The sequence below is a fragment of the Phragmites australis genome, chromosome 21 (genome assembly GCF_958298935.1).
Source record: "Phragmites australis chromosome 21, lpPhrAust1.1, whole genome shotgun sequence".
Classification (NCBI taxonomy): Eukaryota; Viridiplantae; Streptophyta; class Magnoliopsida; order Poales; family Poaceae; genus Phragmites; species Phragmites australis.
In genome coordinates, this window is record NC_084941.1 from 22,521,082 (window position 1) to 22,541,956 (window position 20,875).

The 20,875-nt window shown below is 44.7% G+C and overlaps 2 protein-coding genes across 2 annotated transcripts; both read left to right on the plus strand.

Moving 5' to 3' along the window:
* The first annotated feature begins 455 nt into the window (after window positions 1-455).
* LOC133903241 (uncharacterized) lies at window positions 456-5,991 on the plus strand. The gene is made up of 4 exons (XM_062344551.1): window positions 456-471; window positions 5,068-5,244; window positions 5,503-5,719; window positions 5,838-5,991. The coding sequence occupies exons 1-4, from the start codon at window positions 456-458 to the stop codon at window positions 5,869-5,871; spliced, it is 444 nt and encodes a 147-aa protein (XP_062200535.1). The 3' UTR covers window positions 5,872-5,991.
* A 9,366-nt stretch (window positions 5,992-15,357) lies between these two features.
* LOC133903098 (MDIS1-interacting receptor like kinase 2-like) lies at window positions 15,358-19,430 on the plus strand. Its single transcript, XM_062344462.1, has 3 exons — window positions 15,358-18,236; window positions 18,315-18,640; window positions 18,923-19,430. The coding sequence occupies exons 1-2, from the start codon at window positions 15,419-15,421 to the stop codon at window positions 18,638-18,640; spliced, it is 3,144 nt and encodes a 1,047-aa protein (XP_062200446.1). The 5' UTR covers window positions 15,358-15,418; the 3' UTR covers window positions 18,923-19,430.
* The last annotated feature ends 1,445 nt before the right edge of the window (window positions 19,431-20,875 follow it).

Genomic DNA, 20,875 nt, shown 5'->3' on the forward strand with positions numbered 1-20,875 from the left:
TCGACGCTCGATCTAGCATTATGGGATACCAAACGCGACGAGAAATATCGCAATCGAAAGAGGTGATGGGGGTCCTCACCAAAGGCTTCACGCTGGCCAGAGATGACTCAGAGGTGGTTGGCGACGGAGAGAAGCAGGCGGCAGGGTCAAAGCTCGATAGGATGACGGTCCCGACGGCCGAGAGACAAAATTGAAGGTCGGTGAAGCTCCCTCTGGGTCCTGCGATGCCAAAGAGGCGGTCAGCGGGCTTCAGGGCGCAACGGGAAGGGCTCGCGACGGAGACGTGATGATGGTGCTCACTGGAGCTCGACGGGAAGGGTTGTGCGGTGACGGAACGTCATCGAGGGGCGGCGGAGAAGACTCCTCATGTTCCTGCGAAGCCAATGATGACCTTAGAAGCACCGGAGAGGGCTCGGCTGTGGCGGACATCGCTCGGCAGAGCTCTGCGACCGGCAATGGCGCTCGACAAAGGTGAGGGGCAGCGATGCTTGGTGCAAACGGGAGAGAGGGGGGATTAGGTGCGACAGAGAGCAAGGTAGTTGCAGGATCGTGGGTGCGGGCACGGAGTCAGGGGCGGCAAAATTGGGAGGTGTGGGCGGCGGTTGCACGCGGCACGGGTGAAGCGGAGGGACGGGGATGACATGCGGGCCCAAGCTGTCAGAGAGAGCTCGGGAGTGGGCTGGGCTGCGCTGCGCTGTGCGAGGTGACGGGTCGGGCCGGCGAGAAAACGGGCGTCACAATTTCCATGTTCTGCGCTCACCAGCATCAGAAACTTGGACAATCTGAGGTAAATTGGGGGGGCGAGGAGAACTAAGAAAATTGGATGAGGAAGAACAGGAGAGGGGGTGAGGAAATTTCAGATTAGATGTCACACACAGCAGAACACTCATTGCACAAATTCGGTGCCGCCGTCCGGGTATGATGTATGATGTCACGGAGCCGCCTCTGTTAGGTTGAGGGAGGACTTTAGGATGAGGCAGCCCAGAGTCATCTACACTGTTGACTGGTCGCACAGACGATCCTGGTTTCGAATTTTGAGTACAATCCGGGAATTGCATGTTTATTGACGTAGAACCTATTTGACATAGCTGAAACTTATAGTTTTTTTTTTGAAAAGCGGTTTTTTTTTGCTGAAAGCTATTTATGGTTTTTGGTTTTTGGCTATTGGTTTTCATGAAAAAAAAATTAGATTCTCAACACACCAAAAGCTAGGAAAGGCACTATAAGTCAGAGCTTTTAGTTAATTTTATCAAAAATTAGCTTTTCAGCTTTTCAAATGGCAACAATATATCAACTTGTTTATTTTAGTTTTTGACTTTTGAGAAGTAGAAATCAGTAATAAGTTAGAAACAACAAGACGTAGATCGAGCGTCAACCGCCGCCGGAGAGGCCTCAGCAGCATCCGGGAGGAACTCCGCTACGACCACCGCAGGTTGAGCTCGTGGCTTGGGAAGCGGCCCGCGCCACGGCCAGACCTGCCAGCCGCTGAGTTGCCCGGCCCTTTGCCACCACCCCCCGACTTCGATGACGGGGATCGAGGCCCCTGACGCAGAATCACCCGGCTTAGGCGGCGATGTGTGCTCGCCAAAGGGCCCCGGACGCAGAATAACCGCTGCCTCATCGGACTGAGAAGCAGGATTGACGACGGCGCCTCCAACACAGGGCTGCTCGCACCACCGGCTTCCATTTGCTGGCCTTCGCTACCTGCTGCACTGAGGCCTCTCGTGGCCAACCTGCTGAATAACGCCCACCGGGAAGTATTCAGTGCATTGTCTTCCTGCCTCGGGGAACCATCACAAGTGTATAGAGAATGCTACAAGCCATGTTTTTCTGTAATACTTCCATCTTATTCAGACAAAGACAAACAACCGTAGTCCAAGTGCAGTAGTAGATTATCACCAACTGTAATTATTCATGTGTCAACGCAACAAGAGTACTTACTTATTCATGGCAGAATAGCATAGAAATAAAGAGTACAGCACCATGACAGCGCTATATAAGAATAAAGGAAACAAAAGGCTACCACACGTCTACAAAAGTACTTATTTTGCACCAAGTAATAACACTTCTTCTGCTAGAGCTTCTGCAGTTGTGCAGCTTTGAATATATTTTGTCAACAGTTCAGGTCTTGGTGCGGCCTCCATTCCACATCTTGCACTACACATTTCAGATTTCAGGAGGACAAACGTTGGATCTCTGCTCAGGAATTCTCGTGGTGCCAGATCGCTCGATGTTGACACCATGGGATTATTTCCAAGATTTTGGGTCCCGTAATTTAGGCCCTGGAGATAGAAAACGAAAATGGTGTAAGAATTTGTCTATGTACATTCCGATGAGGCATCGCGTTGAGTGGGCTCCGGCCATCAGGGCGGCTCGCCGACGTAAAGCATTGGTGTACGCCCAGACAATCGCTGCCAAGAACGCAGATGAAAAGGAGAGGAAGCGACAGTCTTTGGTGCTTTTGGATCGCTGGAAGGAGGAGGTGGCGCGACGGTCAGATGCTATGGTGGCAGCAGTAGTGGCGGCAACGCCAATGGTTACGGGTTCGGCGTCAGCATCGGCCTTGTGTGGCCGATTCTAGCAAAGCGACGATGATGACATTGGTGTTGATGATGACGCCAGTCCTGCAACATCCACATGGATTGGTGATGTTGTACTGACGGGCTATTCGACCATCGATCTACCAGGGACGGTAGATGCGCTTGTCCCTGCTATGGATCCTGCACGGGCTGAGGTACGTGGTTCTTCTTTGGTTGCAGGTGGCATCTCGTCGTCGACAGAAGAGGTGGTGGCTCGTTGGAATGGGAAGGGATCATGGCGATCGGCTGACAGGCTGTGGAAGGATCCCTTGCCCAAGCCATGAGTGTTGCCTTGACTGTTCTTGGGCCACATCTTTGACAACTTGCTTGTCGGTGCTGATCATGGCGTTGGTCGGTGGTATGTTGCCGGCGAGTTTGAATCAGATCAGCCAGCTCAATTTGGCAAGGCGAGATCTCAAGGAGAAGATGGCATTCTGGGATGTCAGCGCTTCATTCAAAATTCAAAACCAAACAATGATGGGCTGGGCTTGCATGTAGACCATGGCCCGGCATGGATAGATTATGTTGCTGGATAGAGGAAGTGTAACCCTGGAATTGTGTGGCTTCTTTCTCGTCAGGGAAACCCTAGCTGGTAGGGAACCGTGTTCGGCGTCGGTGTTCTTTTGCCATGGTTCTCTGGCAAGATTCGATGACAGGTGGCTGAAACTCGGGTAGTGGTCTCGGTAGAATTGCTGGGGTTGGTGGTGTTGCAGCCACCAATGGAGGCAATGCAGCTAGAAGTAGCATGGATCGGGATGCCCGGCGATGGCCACGTTTCAACAGACACCCGAGATATCGCCGGCAGACTGAAGGTCATGGTAGGAGCGGAGTCAAAGGATCTAATGGTCATAGAGGGGGGTGAATAAGGCACTAATAAAAAACTAACCTAACTACCGAATTCTATAACAAAGAGCAACCTTAGCCTAGAATGAATAAAAGCAACTAGACGACCTACCAAGCTAGAATGATAAGCACAAACATGCAAGTATATAGCACATAGGTAAAGTGCGGAATAGAAACTTGCATGAACAAAATGCTAGAAGCAAAATGCGAATGTAACCAGAGTAGAGAAAGGGGACACTGAGTTTTTCTTGAGGTATCGAAGAGTTGGCACTCTCCACTTATCCTCGTTGGAGCATCAACACAAGGATGTCGCTCCCCCTTGAGTCACCAAGACTCAAGTGCTCACTAGTGATTGCCACTTCTCCATCTCCGGATTGGTGGGCACCAAACCAAGTATCCGAGCTTCACGGGGCTCCCACAAGACCTCCAAGAGCTCACCGAGAACACCTTCAATCTCCACGACCGGCTAGGTGTTGCCAACCACCAAGAGTAACAAGCTAACTGGTTTACTTGATCCCTATCAAACCTAAACAACAGCTAGATACACACTGACTACTCTTGAAGCACTAATGGAGTCCTTAATCTTCAATTAAGAACTTACAAAACACATCAAGTGCTCTCCCTTACCTCTAGATGATACACACTGTGTATGAATACTTATAGGTTGCAAGAGAGATGAATGAAATCAAGTGAGAGGGTATATATAGGCTAGAGGTCCAAATCTAGCCGTTGTCCAACCGCTCAATTTTTATGTGAACACCGGATGGTTCGGTGCACACGTCTCTGTTAGCACCGGACAATCTGATGAGTATACTTTTTTCACACACTGGTCTGCCAGCTGTCAGTAGCCGTTGCAAAATGCTCTGGTGTTCTTCCACATAGCATCACTGGATAGTCTGATGAGTTATAATCTATTGCCTCCGAAAATACCAAGGTTCTGTTAAATAGTCCGCTGATAACTCATTAAGTCACCAGACAATTCGGTCAGTTCAACTCTGATTTTCTCCAGAAAAACAATCATTCTATTAAATAGTCCGGTGTATGCGTCCTTCAGATCTCCGGACAATCCGGTGCATGTAACTTCAAATTTCTCTGAAAATGACTCTTCTGTTAAATGCTCCGGTGCAAAACTCCAATTAACGGACAATCCGGTGAGGTCATTTAAAATCTTCACAGAGAGGAAAAAATAGTCTAGTTAGTTTAATCCTTCTCACACTGGACAATCCAGTGAGAACAAATTTTATGAAACTCGTCCAATTCAATCGACTTTGAGTTCTAACTTCTCAACTTCTCAGCCATGGGCTTCTTTGAGCTACCTAGTGCTATATTTTCACAAGTGTGCATACAACTATATCTAGACTCAACTAGATCAAGCTACAACACTTAGCCCCCTTTATAGTACGGTCAAAAGACAAAAAGCGACCTATGTCTACTCTAAGTATCCTTCATCACCTTGTGACACTTAGAACTATAAGATCATTAATCTTGACGCAGATGCCTTTTGATCGACCAATAGAATTCCATGAGGGATCAAGAAAACCCATTCAATTATTGTGAACTAAAGAATTTTGATTTCCTTCAAAACATACGCATTAGTCACAATGATATGATTGTCATTAATCACCGAAACACTTACCACTTACAGCGACAAGCGGCACCAACCACAACAGAAGCGAAAGACATAGTTCTCCTAATGAAGGTGGCATTTTCTTGTCTGCAAGCTTCTCCACAATCAAGGCCAACAATGCAGGAGGTGTACCAAGCCCTAATCCATCAGCAGTCTTCCTGTTCTTCCCAAGACATTCCAGTAGAATCACAATAGGTGAGCTCTAGCATGCATAACTATGGTACCAAGGTGTACTTCTCTGGTGTGTTATTGAGCACATTGTTGTGCTAAACAATGGTAGCTCCAAGTAATATATGTTTTCTCACAGCAGAAATATTTCTATATCCTTATCTAAAAAAGAAATATTTATATATCCTTATCTAAAAAAGAAATATTTATATATCCTTATCTAAAAAAGAAATATTTCTATATCTGTTAAGTGATTCCTGATTCTCGTGTTATGTTTTGGTGCAGGGTTGTCCTACACATCTACTGTGACCGAGAAATGTGATGTTTATAGCTTCGGTGTGGTTGTGCTAGAGGTGATGATGGGGAAGCATGCAAGAGATCTTCTGGATCACCTTGCATCATCAAGGAGGCAGCATTTGCAACTCTTAGAAATCAGGAAGGCCAACAATACAGGGGGCATACCAGACACTTATCCATCACCAGTCTTCACTTCTGTCCCAAGGCATTTTTTTGTACAACCGGACCCTCTTTACCTGGTGCCTTCTTAGAGGCGTTATAGGGGAATGCGAAGCCCTGGCGGGCTCAACTCACACTGAATGTTTTTGCCACTGGACTCCAAGACATTTCAATGCAATTAGACTAGATGAGCTCTAGGATGCATTAGTTAATAACCATAGTATCAAGGCTTACTCATCATAAGCTTGTGTTCTGGTACGTAGAGTGTTGTGTTAAACCACGGTATCGAACATGTTCTCGAGCAGTTCTTCCACTAAATTTGTGGTCTGTCTTTTATTTTCAACAATATGTGGTCATGTAAGTGAAGCAAGAGTGTGTATCAATTTTCTGACAATCAAACAAGTTTAGCATGTAGATAAGATTAACCCCATTTAACTTTTCTGTGTTTGATGGCTGCAATGTGCTCTCGGAACCATGGAGCAAGCAAGCATTTCTTTTTTTGCAATATAGGGTGGTTTTGACCAATAGGTACGCGTTTGATATACGGTGTTGCTTTGTGCACACTGAGTTTCAGTATTTTCTCCTTTTTTTAGCTTTTTCCTATGTAATGGCTTAGTGCACCATGATGGGTGCAGAGGCTGGAACATTGTTTTATCTTAAAATAAAACTTCCTTCATCTAAAAAAACATCTGTTTTAATTCTTGTTTGCCATTGTCGTAATTCTAGGAGAATGTTACTAAATGTCAAACCAGATTGAAAGAGTAGAGAACTCTGCAATTTTAATATAGGCAGGACACCATTACTATTAAGTGACCCAATACGACATAGGTTCGATCACACGTACTTTTAAAGTACAGAATGATTTTAGTTATCATTGAGCTTTAGTTATAAGATCACCGCAAGTATCCATCTCCTTCTTTACTGAATCAAGACTTGCATGAAAAACATAGAAATTTAAAAAGAGAGAAAAGAAAACCACAAAGGATCTTTTTATAAGTGTGGGCATCATGATAGAATTTCTCAAAAAATCTTTATAGAACATGCTATTCCATAAGAATTTTAGAGACTCATTGCTTTGTTTCAAAGGGGATATTGAGATAAAATTATAGTACAACTACTAGCTCCGTGCATTTAACCCAAATAGCAGTTGAAGGCAGCGTGTGGGTGGAGAAGCGGCCCGGCGTGGCGCGCTGTGGCAGCGCAGAGGGACAGCGTGCGGGCGGAGCTACTACGTGATGGCGCCGTGCGGGCGGAGCTGTGCTCCGCCCGCGTGAGCGACAGTGCGGGCATGGCACGGTGCGGGAAGAGGGAGGATGAATCGCAAATCATTGAAACTGCATAGGGGGCTTTCTGCGAATCCGGTGAGTGGGACAGTGGGATGATAGCACGCCGTTGGATGCGGACCGGGCGACCCACAGCGGGAGTTCGCACGATTGCACGGGAATTTGGGTTTGCACCAAAACAAATCGCCATTTTCTTTACAGTAAGGACCAGTATCATTATTTAATATCTATCTGATAAAAGAAATATACTAATATGAGCTAATATTTGCTAATTATTCATAATTAGCGCTAATCTGCTACATCTCCCCAGCCTGGCCCAACAGAAACAGACGATTCCGACGTTTCCCGCTGGTCAGGCTGGGGACGTGCTATTGCACGGGCGGGTGCAGGCTCGACCGAAGGTGCAGGCAACCAAACAACCGACGCATGCATGTGCGGAGCTAGGCTGGCGCACTGCTCTGCGCGTGCAAGCATCCAAACATGCCCTTACTGAACAAATTCCTCATCCAGCTACACCAGCCAGGCGTCTCCCCATAGCGCGTTTGGCTTTGCAACAAATATGGTTGGTCTAGGTCCCGCGATTTGGGGGACGAACACCATCTTGATACTGTGATATGGAAAGGAATTATCGGTGGTCTTGACAGTTTCTGAAAATCCACCTCATTAGTGGTTGATAATGATGAAACCACTGCCTTTTAGCTAGACCAATGGCATAGCCCCTTCACTCTTGCTGAGTCTTTCCTGACCCTGTTTTCGCACACCTCTAGGCCTCATACTTCAGCCTGCCTTGCTCTTTCCACCACAGTTCTCCAGCTACATTTGCATCCTCGCCTCACTCGTTCTGCCAAGGTGGAACTTTCCAATCTTCACACACTCCTGCATGATTTCCATTTGGCGCCTGATCGCATCGATGATCATGCTTTGAACAACCCTGCTTGCTCACCTTTCACCACTTCTACCATGTACCAACTGTATTTCAGTGATCTTGAGCATGATGTTTTTGCGCCAACTTGCCCCCCCCCCCATCGCTGCCACATTTTCCTGTGGCTTGTGCACCATCACAAAGTCAACACCAATACTCGCCTCCAGAGTAGAAGAGCAAACAATGATGGTTTATGTCCATTTTGTGGCGAGTAGGAGGATATCCCTCATCTTTTTCTATGCTGCCGTCGTGCCACTAGCCTCTGGGAAACCTTTGGCTACACTGCTCCCATGCCTCAACAGGCGGAAGAGCTTTGGAATCGTCCACCCTCAGGCTTATCCTTAGGGGTCTTCGTACAAAGTCAGTTATGATAACAACGGTTCTATAAAATATCTGAAAACTCAAAAGTCACAGTCTATCCAAACAGAACCAGCCTCCCTAAGAACTGGCTAGTCAATGCAAGTTCCAGCCGTTCTGCTTGGGATTATAATCCGGAAGTAAGCAAACAACGGAGATGCCCATGCACCCGTTTGGAATAATTTTTTACTGTTTAACTGTTAAGTTAAAAAAAGAAGAAGTGAACTGTGATCGAAGTTGAGCCAGAGCCCCTGAATCCTGCAATAAATGGAACCAGCATATGCGAGAAACAGGCACAAGAAAAGAGGCGCACAATTCACTACCATTGATAACTTGAGCTACAAACCAGCTCATATGTGATTGGCACATAGGTCTTGTTTGGTATGACTAAATTTATGGATTTTTTTGAAAAAATGTTTTTCTGAAAAGTTGTTTATGTCTTCTGAGAAAAGCTGTTGATTTATAGGCTTAATTTTAAAACTCTTAGCACACCAACTTTTCAGAATAACCACTTTCAGCTAGCTTATCAGTTTTTAGTTTATTTCATCAGAAACCAGCTTATCAGCTTTTCAAAAACCAGTATAAATTCAACATGTTTGGCACAGCTTATGATTTCTGAGAAACAGAAACTACTATCAACTGTGCCAAACAAAATCATAGTATCTCCGTATTTTGATCTATTCCACGATCCATACATCACAACTCAACTTTATTGTTTCAGTGCTCAGTTTGATTCCACAGAGAACATGATAGGGTACATTTAATTTCTCCTTTTCCTTTACAAGACTTCCTTACTTTTTTAAACTCCACCGTGCCCGTACTAGCTGCAAATTGTTCAGAAAGGACAGAGATCAGCATTAGCCTGGTAAAAATAAATTAGTTTACCCAACTAAAACTACGAACCGAGACATTTGATCTATCAGACATATATGTGCAACTGATATCTAACTTTATGTCAATACTGAATAATGATGAAAAATATAGTTTAAGACACTGCACTTGTTATCTTTTCTTGTACACAGTGGCTTCGTACGTGGTCTATTCTGTAGTATTAGGATCGATGTCTTTCGGTGGCTACAGTGTGTGCGCAATTGGAGCAGGTAGTTAGGAGCTCTTTACACATTTTGGGTGGTTGTCTAGATTACGCATAGCAGATTGATCTCGAGCCGCTTTGTAGTGTTTCACTTTTGAGAGTCTTTTGTTATCCTTTCTTGTTTTTTTTTTAGCTGTGTGAACCTTAGTTATATAGAGATCGAGAGTATACTATTTGACGATTGTATCATCTTAATGTGATGATAAAAATTAATAAAGCTTTCTTTATAAAAAAAAGACACAGCACTCAGACAATCCAGTTGCATGCAAGCAATTGTGATCACCTATTACCATGAGTTTTAAAATCCCCCTTATAAGAGCTGTATATAAGACGCTAAGTGGCATTACCAAGAATGACACCTAAGTTTCTCACTCGCTATTGAATTTGAACATGATGGTTCGCTGTGTTGTTACATCATTTTGCATCTGAGAGCTTGGAATATTTTTGGTAATCACACAATAGATTAATTGTAGCACACGGATATATATATATATATACATATATAGGCCAAGCACACACGTGTCTAACAGCATCACCAATCCTTCAGTAACGTTTTGATCTATTTTTGCCTGGAAAAACAGTCAATCTGTAAGTAGAGGAAAACTGACATGAGATTTGCCAGACCACTTAAGAGAGTCGGTGTTGTTTAAACTTTTATGCTGTATGCATCTGTGATCCATTTTTTATTTTATCCAAATATATTACATATAAGTGAAGCAAGAGCACTTAATATGTCTCTGAAATACACATGTCATAGGAAACTCAGCAACAAATGGTAGTAAACATAAAGTTGCAACTGCACGATTGCATTTTAACGTACAGTGCCCATTTCATGGTTATCACGTTTCTAAATGCATATATGGGTGTATACGTATATCGTACATATACCTATACGTACGTATATATGTGTATGAAAAAGAGATATGCCTAAGCTGCCTTCCCCTCCCCTCTCTTTTCTCTTTTCAGCCCAAACCGATCCATGCTTCCTTTCCCTTTTCTCTTTGCACCGGCCCAAGCCCAGGCCGGCCTCCTTGCCTTTTCCTTTCTCCCACACCGGCTCGGGCCCAGGTGGGCTCCTTCTTCTCTTCCTCTCTCTCTTATCCACACGCACTGCTCCGCTCTCCTGTAGTCATGTGCCTCTTCCTCATCCCGGCTCCTCCTCGCCGCCTAGCATGCGCAGGTGCACATGCCGCACCGCATCGTTGCCTACCTCCTGGGCCCGAGCTGCCGACCGCGTGCGCCCCCTTTCCCCTCTCCTCCTCTGTCTGGTGGACCGCCACTGTTGCATCCTTTTCCCTAACTGATCCATCCTCATCTCTATCCCTTCCCCCAAAATCGGAGTGGCTTCGATGCTTATCTCCTCACGAGGGAACCCTAGCTGCCGGCTATAAAGGCAAGGAGGGGAGAGAGAGAGGAGAGAAGGTTGATCCATCGGGAGAGAGTTTAACCAAAAGCTTTGCCGCCGCCACGAATTGCCATCTTTGCCGTCGCCGTTCTTGGGTGAAATCACCCCGATGACGAGTGGGATCAGTCGAAGTACCATGTGTGCTACCGCCCTTGTTGGTGGGTTCCTGTTATGACACATCTCCCCTTTGCCTTCTTCTCTGCTATAGATTTCTTGCCGCTGGTGATGCCACGAGCCTTCGGGCTCACTAGGGATGCCGTGCGCGCTGGTTTATCCCCCCCCCCCCTCAATATCTGCTACATGTACCTTTTTACCCCGGCCGGTGCTTGTGCCAAGGTCGTGCGAGTTACAGGTATGCTTTGGCTGCACCAACGTTGGGCTATGTTTCTGCACATCGCCATCGAGCCATGTGTCATTGTTTGCTGTCGTGAAAGTGCGTGCCGCTGCCGTGCGGGTCGTTGTTGGTTGTTTCTGATCTATGATGATCTCCAGCCATGAGTGCCTCTGTTCTGCGCGAGCGTATCGAGTTGGTGATGGTCTCCGGCCATGCGTGCCTCCGTGCTGTGCGAGCGTGTTGAGTTGGTTTTGCTCCGACTGGCCATGTGCCGTGGCCGTTGAGATTTGTGGTCACCGAGGTGTACAGGTACCTTTTTTTACTCCGGGCGGCCTCGTGCTGTGGCCGTCGAGAGTTGTGGATGGATTTGTGTTTGTTCCGTCCGGCTTCATGTCGTGACCGTTGAGACGTGCTTGGTCTCCTTTTGGTTCGTGCTATGGTTGTTTTTTTGCCGATGAAGCTGTGATTGTGTTGTGGTTGCCGTTGGCCTGGTGGGTGTGCCGCCGATGCGGTTGTGCTACCGCCGCTAGCTGGGTGAGCCGTGCCACCGACAGGTTGCTGACCGACTTCATGATCTGGGCGGTCTCCGATGTGTGCCGCCGTAGAGTGTTTGTATTCTGGCTGCCGTAGCACGTGTGTTCTTGCCTGACTGCCATGGAGCCCGTGTTCATGTTCTGATTCGTGGCCTTCGAGCCTGCTCTATTTTGGAGTCTCATGTGTGTGCCTAGCTGTGATATCCCTCTTTGTTTGGGCTATATTATGTTGCCGTTGGCTGGGTGGGTCATACAACCGTTCGGTCATCCTGTTGCCATCGGTCGGGTAGGCTGTGCCGCCGGCGTGCATCTCCCTATGGCTTGTTGATAGCCGAGGCATGATTTTGGCCCTGTCGGTCTGTCATCAGTCAATGCTTCGGCTCTTGTTCTGGCGGCCTGATGCTACTGGTATTGGCCCTGTTGCGTTGATGGCTTGATGCTGGTGGAGAATTGTAGTGATTTGGCCCTGTTTGGAGCCCTATTGCCATATGGCTAGTGGCTAGCTTGTTCTTTGATTGGGCTGATGGCATTGGAGTATCTCGGTTGGGTATGAATTGTTTGCAATACTCTCGGTTTTGTTATTAATCTGGTAACTGGAGAGTTCCGTTATCAGATCTTTGTTGTTGTCCAACAACTGGATATGTTTTAGTGAGTTAGTCAGCTGATGCAATCAGCTTTGGCACTTTGATAGCTTGAGGTTGCTGCTATGTTGAGAGCTTGTTAGATAGCTATGTCCCTTCCTATGAGCATGGCACACTGATGCTTTGTTTGCCGTTGATGATCATCTAGTGCTAGCTATGCTATTGCCGGTTGAAAGCTTTGGGCCCCTGTGCTATGGCAGGTTGTTGGTACCTATCTTCTATTGCCGGTCGATGGTTACTTGATGTCGTGTAGCTTATGCTTCGTCATTTGTGGCCTGTTCTGAAAATAGCCTGATGCATGTAGTGATTAGCCTGCTTTGTTACTTGAAGTTTGTGGGATTGTGAGTGTCTGTTGCCGGCTGAAAAATATTAGCTGACATGCTTGTTGCCATCTTTACTGATTGGGATGCTATCTCCCTGATTGGCAGTGCGGGCATGGAAACTTGGCCGATGGTCAGTTGTGGCTTGTTGTTGTCTGCCCTCTGTTACTATTGTTATATTACCCTTTACCTGTGTGGTTTATCACCTTTGTGGTGTTAGCTTTTGTGGCTCGTTGCCTTCGGAGTTAGTGAGCTAGGCACGGCGTTGGGCTCCTGGTTGTGGCCTCGCTGCCGCGCTGGTTGTAGCTGCGTGTCGTACTGTGCTCCTAGCTCACCTCGATCACATACACTATTCTGAGGCTGTTTAGCTGATGATGATTCGGGATACATAAACAGTCCTTAAGGCTCACGCTAGACTGTTATCCTATTTTTGTTTTTTTATTTTTAATGCTATAGCTTCGTTGAGTGTGACTACAGCCTTGCAGACTCGGAGACGACCTGACAATGACCAGTGAAGCGGCTTAATCAGAGGTTGTCCGGGAAACCGAATGTAATTAACCGGCGGCCTTGCGAGGCCACGGGAACCAGGAAGACACAATTGCCAGAAATTTTCGTCAGATAACGTGTACGTTTGTACGTATGTGTGAACAAATTGTAATAAATGAAACTGTACTTTATAATTTTGATAATTAATGAATAAAGTTACGTGTCAATTACATTTTATCCCTTGTTCCTTTTGTATATGACAATATACTGACACGCCCGCGATATATATACAATTATATAATACAACAATTCGAACACACTTGGCATATTTCGAATCCACAAAACAGCAACCAAAATCACTCGTACAAGTATTGTCGACGATGGTCCACTAACAAACAAAGCGACAAGAAAAATTAATGTATTTCGTTCCCTCATTGCATAGCAAGCAACTAACATAACTTGTCATAGCCTAAACTACATCACTAGCCAGGGAGATAGAATCAGTTGAAGCGACCCAGATCTTCATATTCTTGGTTATATTTCAGTCCAGCTGAAATATATAATTTATTTTCGTCCGATGCTGAGTTAATTGCTTGGGTGCTCAGTTTTTCCAAGTCAATAACTCTCATAATCAGTTCAGTGGAAGCATTCCACCTTTTTTTGCAAAGACTTCCAATTCCACACCTTAGAACACAACTCTGATTGCTTGGGTGCCCAGTTTTACCAAGCCAATAACTCTCATAATCAATTCAGTGGAAGCACTCCAACTTTCTTTGCAAGCATGTTTAGCCTATCAATGCTTGATGTGTACTACAACAACTTGGAAGGACCAGTTGTTCTTTCACATATATTGTGACAAGTATCTTTCTACAATAGTGATTATTACAATCCTCCCTCGTAACGAGAGGAAGCCACAAGAAACTGCTACTACCAAAGCAAGAGACTTGTTCTCTGTATGGAATTTTAATGGCAGACTAGCATTTGAGGATATCGTCAGGGTAACTGAAAATTTCGACGACAGGTACATCATTGGAGCAGGAGGCTATGGCGAAGTATACAAAACACAGCTTCAAAGTATACAAGTGCTATTCATAACAGCTGAAATAATGGATGATAGATGGAAGGAATTATTTCTGCAGCAGCTGTCGTCTTGTCCCGAGTAGCTGGAAGAATTGATGACAGATGGATGGTAACAAGATGATTAGATATGTTACACTACATGTGGTGGATATTTTGCAAAGAATAGAAAAAAATTGACACAAGGAACATGGTATGTTTTGATTTGATTTGAGTGAAACGTATTTTTATTTTTATTTTTTTGCAAGGAAGGCGACGAATTTGGCTGTTACAAGATCACTATTATCAGCAAACTAAGTTTTGGCAATGAGTAAAGAAACAGGACACCCATATTCTTGAACAGAAAACTTAAAAAATGATCATCCTTGCAAAGAAAGTCAATAGTCACAAGAGTCCCCAAGTCAATAGTCCTCAACAACTCATCCGCCTTTACTTAAACAAGACTTCCAGCCGGCTGGCTGCAAATTGTTCACTTCATTAGTTGGCAGTCAGCATCGGCCTAGTAAGAGAAATTATTCAAATGCTGTCTGAACCCATGTCAATAGGAAATAATGAGAGAGAAATATAGCTTGAGCACTGCACTCAGATCATCCTTTTACAAATGATTTTCCATATTCTCTCTTATGAGCGAGCTATGTATAAGCCTTCTCGTAAACATAGAAAAAGATGTATGTATGTGTGGCATTAGTAGCAGTGATAACTTAGCTTTTCACTCCATACTGAATCTGACCATGATGAAAACAGTGATGCGGTGTTTTAGATCAGTCGTACCTCCATCCCTTTTAGTAACCTTTTGATCTAATGTTGCCTTGAAAAGCAGTCACTCTGTTCTGTAAAAAACTGACGACTAGTTGCATCCAGTTTTATATCTTCATGAAATGCATCTATTGCAGCTCCAAATCCATCAGAAAACTGATTTATTCAATCGAATAATGCATCTGCAAATAAACACATCTCTCCTGTAAGTGATACACAAGTCGGCAAAAGAAAAAGAAATCCATCACATAATAGTCATGTGCTATTTTCCACACCAAAGAGGATAGACTAAATAATGAGAGACAGTGATGGCGAGACTGAAGAAGACAAGCAACTCGTACAGATTGCTCAGTCAACAACACTGGTTGTATAGTTCCCTCCCAAAAGGCAAAAAAAAGGATCGAAGATGGCGAGACTGAAGAAGACAAGCATGACTGCACTGCTTTCGGTGTGCATACTCATGACCCAGCACACTGTATATAACTCCACATCCCAAGCAGGTACTTCAGCACAACTCAAAACACATTCTGAACACCAAATGCAAATACTATCCCACAAAATGCAATCTTCCTCAACACCTCTGCTCTACCTCCACATACTGATCTTGCCATGCCTTCTTCCCTTGCAAGTACATGCAGTGCGTCATGGGGGCATATCACTGAGGTCTCAGCAGACAGCGCTCCTCCACTGGAAATCTACTCTCGACAGCTTGTCGCCATGGATGAGCTCTTGGCAGCACCATACCAGGCCGTGCAATTGGACCGGCATCTTGTGTACGCCTGTGCGCCATGGACGCCGCAGGCCCTGGGTCGTGACCAACATCTCCCTCCCAGATGCCGGCATCCATGGCCAGCTCAGTGAGCTCAACTTCTCAGCTCTCCCATTCCTCACATATATTGACCTCAGCAACAACAGTCTCTATGGTCCAATACCTGGTAATGTCAGTCCATTATCATCACTTCAGTATCTCAACTTGAGCTTCAACCTTTTAAGTGGGAAAATACCTGCATCATTGTGTAACCTAACATCGTTAAAACAGATTGTTATTCACCAATCCATGGTCTCAGGACACATTCCAAAGGAGATAGGAAGGCTTGTCAGCCTGCAGGTTCTACAAGTAAGTAACAGTACCTTAAGCGGTGATATACCCACAACCCTTGGAAATCTGACCCAGCTAAATTCTTTGTTTCTGTTTGGTAATGAGTTGTCTGGGCCTATACCCACGGAAATAGGCAAGCTCATTAACCTGCAAGATCTTGGACTCAGCAGTAATAAACTTACGGGTGCAATCCCTGTCTCTTTAGCCAATCTCACTAAGATCACCATACTTTATCTACATAAAAATCAAATTACAGGTTCCATTCCACCAGAACTAGGCAAGCTCGTCAGCTTGCAAATTCTTGATCTCGGCAATAACGAGCTCACAGGTCCCATACCCATAGAACTTGGCATCCTATCAAATCTCCAGATTTTGAGCTTGTATACCAACCAAATCTCTGGTTTTATTCCAGCCAGCTTAGGAAACCTTAGCAACCTCCAACATTTGTCTTTGCAAATGAATCAACTTTCTGGCTCAATACCAAAAACTTTTGGCAACCTGCAAAACATCCAGTATCTGCTCATCCACACTAACCAATTATCAGGTTCCCTTCTTCATGACATTGGAAACCTCACAAGCATAGTTATCCTTGACCTAACTAATAACTACCTTTCTGGACCTTTGCCTGCAAATATATGTACGGGTGGCAAACTCCAATTTCTCCTGCTCGCTTTTAACATGTTAGATGGCCCTATTCCGAGCAGCTTGAAGACATGTACAACCTTGATTCGACTTCGCCTTGAAGGAAACCAAATAACAGGAGATATATCAGAACATTTTGGTGTGTATCCACAACTCGTGAAAATACGATTGGCATCAAATAGGCTCTCTGGGAAAATCTCACCGAATTGGGGTGCTTGTCCCCAACTAGAGGAACTACATTTATCAGAAAATTCTATCGGTGGCCAAATACCCTCTGCTCTTTCTAAATTGTCCAACCTGGTTGAACTAAAACTCGATTCTAATAATCTCAGTGGTGAGATACCTCATGAAATTGGTAATTTAACAAATCTGTATAGCCTGAATTTATCACTAAATCAGCTATCCGGATCCATACCATCACAGTTGGGAAAGCTGAGAAATTTAGGATCCCTTGATATATCTGGTAACAATTTAAGTGGACCAATACCTGACGAACTGGGAGACTGCATCAAGCTACAGTACTTGAGAATTAATAACAACAACTTCAATGGGAAGTTGCCTGGTGCAATAGGAAATTTGGCAAGCCTTCAGATCATGTTAGATGTTAGCAATAACAAACTCAATGGTGTCTTGCCACAACAACTCGGAAAGTTGGAGATGCTGGAAGTTCTGAATTTATCCCACAACATGTTCAGTGGACGCATTCCACCCTCCATTGCCAGCATGCTGAGCCTATTAACGCTTGATGTGTCCTACAACAACTTGGAAGGACCAGTCCCAGAAGTACTTCTACATCAAAATGCTTCAGCTAGCTGGTTTCTCCACAATAAAGGCCTGTGCGGTAATCTCTCTACCTTGCCATCATGTTATTCAACTCAAGTATCTGGTCGCCCTAAAAGAAGGCTACTTGCTTTGCTGCTTCCAATTGTCCTTGTTGTGGGTTTCACCATTCTTTCTACAATTGTAATTATTATGATCCGTGCTCATAACAAGAGAAAGCCCCAAGAAAGTGTTACTAGAAACGCAAGAGACATGTTCTCTGTTTGGAATTTTGATGGAAGACTTGCATTTGAGGATATCATCAGGGCAACTGAAAATTTTGATGACAAGTACATCACTGGAACAGGAGGATATGGCAAAGTATACAAAGCACAACTACAAGATGGACAGATAGTTGCTGTGAAGAAGCTTCATCCCACTGAAGAAGAGATGAATGATGAAAGAAGATTTTCACACGAAATGGAAATCTTATTGCAAATTCGACAGAGAAGCATTGTCAAGTTTTATGGATTTTGCTCCCATCCAGAGTACAAGTTTCTTGTATACGACTACATAGAGAGGGGAAGCCTTCACATGACCATGGAAAACGAGGAGTTAGCTAAAGAATTGAACTGGCAAAAGAGATCAACTATGGTTAAAGATGTGGCTCAAGCGATAGCTTATTTGCACCATGACTGCAATCCACCAATAATCCATCGAGATCTCACAAGCAACAACATCTTGCTCGATAGAACTTTCAAGGCTTATGTCTCGGATTTTGGCACAGCAAGGATTTTGAAACCGGATTCATCAAACTGGAGTGCGCTAGCAGGGACTTATGGCTATATAGCTCCTGGTATATACTTTCTTTTCATAGCACAAGTATCTCTGTATCTGTACCATGATTTCTAATTCTTGTTATGTTTTCATGCAGAGCTATCCTACACATCTATTGTCACAGAGAAATGTGATCTTTATAGCTTTGGTGTGGTTGTCCTCGAGGTAGTGATGGGGAAACATCCAAGAGATCTTCTGCATCACCTCACATCATCAAGGGAGCATTCTATGGAACTTGAGGAAATCCTTGATCAGCGACCAGCGGCACCAACCACAACAGAAGCGAAAGACATAGCTCTCCTAATGAAGGTGGCATTTTCTTGCCTGCAAGCTTCTCCACAAGCAAGGCCAACAATGCAGGAGGCATACCAGGCCCTTATCCATCAGCAGTCTTTTTGTTCTTCCCAAGATATTTCAGTATAGGTGAGCTCTAGCCATAACCATGGTACCAAGGTGTACTTCCCTTGTGTGTTCTTGAGCACATTGTTGTGATAAACCATGGTATAGGAACCGGAGATAAGCATAAGTGAGTTTCAGATGCTACATAGACTATCATACAAATTAATGGAACAACTAAATGATTATGTACTGCTTAAATATTTCTTCAGCATCCATCTGTCATCCGTCTTGATTTTCAACAAAATATTGTGACAGAGAAATTCCTATAGGTGGCATTCCTAATTGGAGTGTTCTGTTATGGTGCAGAGCTGTCATACACATATGTTGTGACAGAAAAAAATCTGACGTCTACCGCTTTGGTGTGGTTATCCTAGAGGTGGTGCTGGGGAAGCATAAAAAAGATCTTCATCACCTTGCATTATCATCACAGTTTACAGGAGCAGCATTTGCTGCTTAAGGAAGTCTTGGACCGACGATCTCTACTGCACGCCGACTACATCAGAAGAGGAAGACATAGTTGTCCTCGTGAAGGTGGCAATTTCATGTCGCAAGCATGTCCCCAAGAATGGCCAACAATGCAAGAGGCATACCAGACACATATCGATCATCAGTCTTCAAGTTCCTTCCGAAGACATTTCAGTGTAGTTACACCAGATGAGCTCAAGGATGCATACTTAAGAGATTAGTTGTTGCTCAAACATTTCTTGAGTATGCATCCGCCGACTATCTTTATTTTTAGCAATGAAATCTTAAAAAATTCACTTGTACTTGCACTAGATGAGTCATGCAAAATGTGATTTTGTTTTCTTTGTACGCTGCACTCCAAAGCAATGAACCTGTGGTTGTGCCACTCCCGTGGGCTGGCTTCCTGGTTCAGGCATTCCATCGAACACCTTATGGGCATGCCAGGGCATGGCGCAGCATCAGGGCTTGGATACATCGCCATTGTTGCCCCTCACTGAGGAGACTATATATCCATCGCCATCACTCTGTTGTCTTTACCGGAGCTCTCCACCGTACTTGTACTCCCGGTGTCGCATCCTTTCCCAGGCAGGGCATCATGGCGCCTATCTGGTGGTGCTTGGTCACGAAGGGAAATGATAAGGTTGCCATGCCCGTGCTCAGGAGAGATCTTGTTAGTGTAAACACCGCCGAGAGGATAGTCAGATAGCGTCAACTGTTAGGAGAAGGATTATACTATAGATTAAGTAGACTTAAAATAATGAGAAAGACAGAGGAGAAAGCGACTGAGAGCTAGATTGATTTCTCTTTCTTGCCTTCTTTGATCTATACACAATGCCACAAATATATAGCCGAACAGCTGGCCTACAGAGTCCTAATTCAAATCCAACTCTAACTTATCTCTAACTCTTATTTTATTTAAACTAACAGATCTCTAATCTTATCTCTAACCAAATCTAATTCAAACTAACAAACCAATCTAAATAACCCTATCGCTAGCCAATCTAATCTCCTGCTACAATAATTCCATCGCCTACCAACTTCACCCCTCCTTGCAAGACACACTATTACATAAAAGGTCATCATTACCAGTTCAAAAACTACATTACTGGCGGTTTTTGAATCGGCAGTGATTGTACATATCACTACCGGTTTATGTAATGGACCAGTAGTGATATAAAGTATAACTACCGCTTCTTGAGCTTATGCTGCGATTTTTATACTTATCGCTGCCAGTTCCAGCTATGAACCATCAGTGATACTCAATTTAGAAAAAAAAAATCAAATTTAACCAATCAGGCGATAATTTAACCAAGCTTTATATTAATAATCTCCATAATTAGAGTTTCATATCACATTAATCTATTGTTAACTCACTAAATCCATCATTGTACACCAAAATCAAAAGACATGCACGACCGCGCGCAAAAGACCCTAAACAGTCGACAATGTCTACCGTCCATCGACCATGATGACGAAGAAGTAGTCATCGTCATCCTCGTCGTTGTCGGCCCTGCTGTCATCACAGGCCTCCTCCTCCTCCTCATCGGAGCTCGACCTGGGCTTCTGCGCCTTCAACTCGTCGAGGAAGAATTCCCACACATCGTCATCCCCGAAAGGGGACCCCGCAGAGTCGTTGGAGCCTGAGGTCGTCTCGACCTCATCTAACGAGCTAGTCGGTGGGGCCTCTAACTCATCGCCGGACGATGACGTGGGTGTAGGAGGCGTGGCCGAAGAAGGTGGTGGTGGAGGGGAGAGGGTGAGAGCTAGAGAGAGAGAGATCGAGTGAGAGCAGTG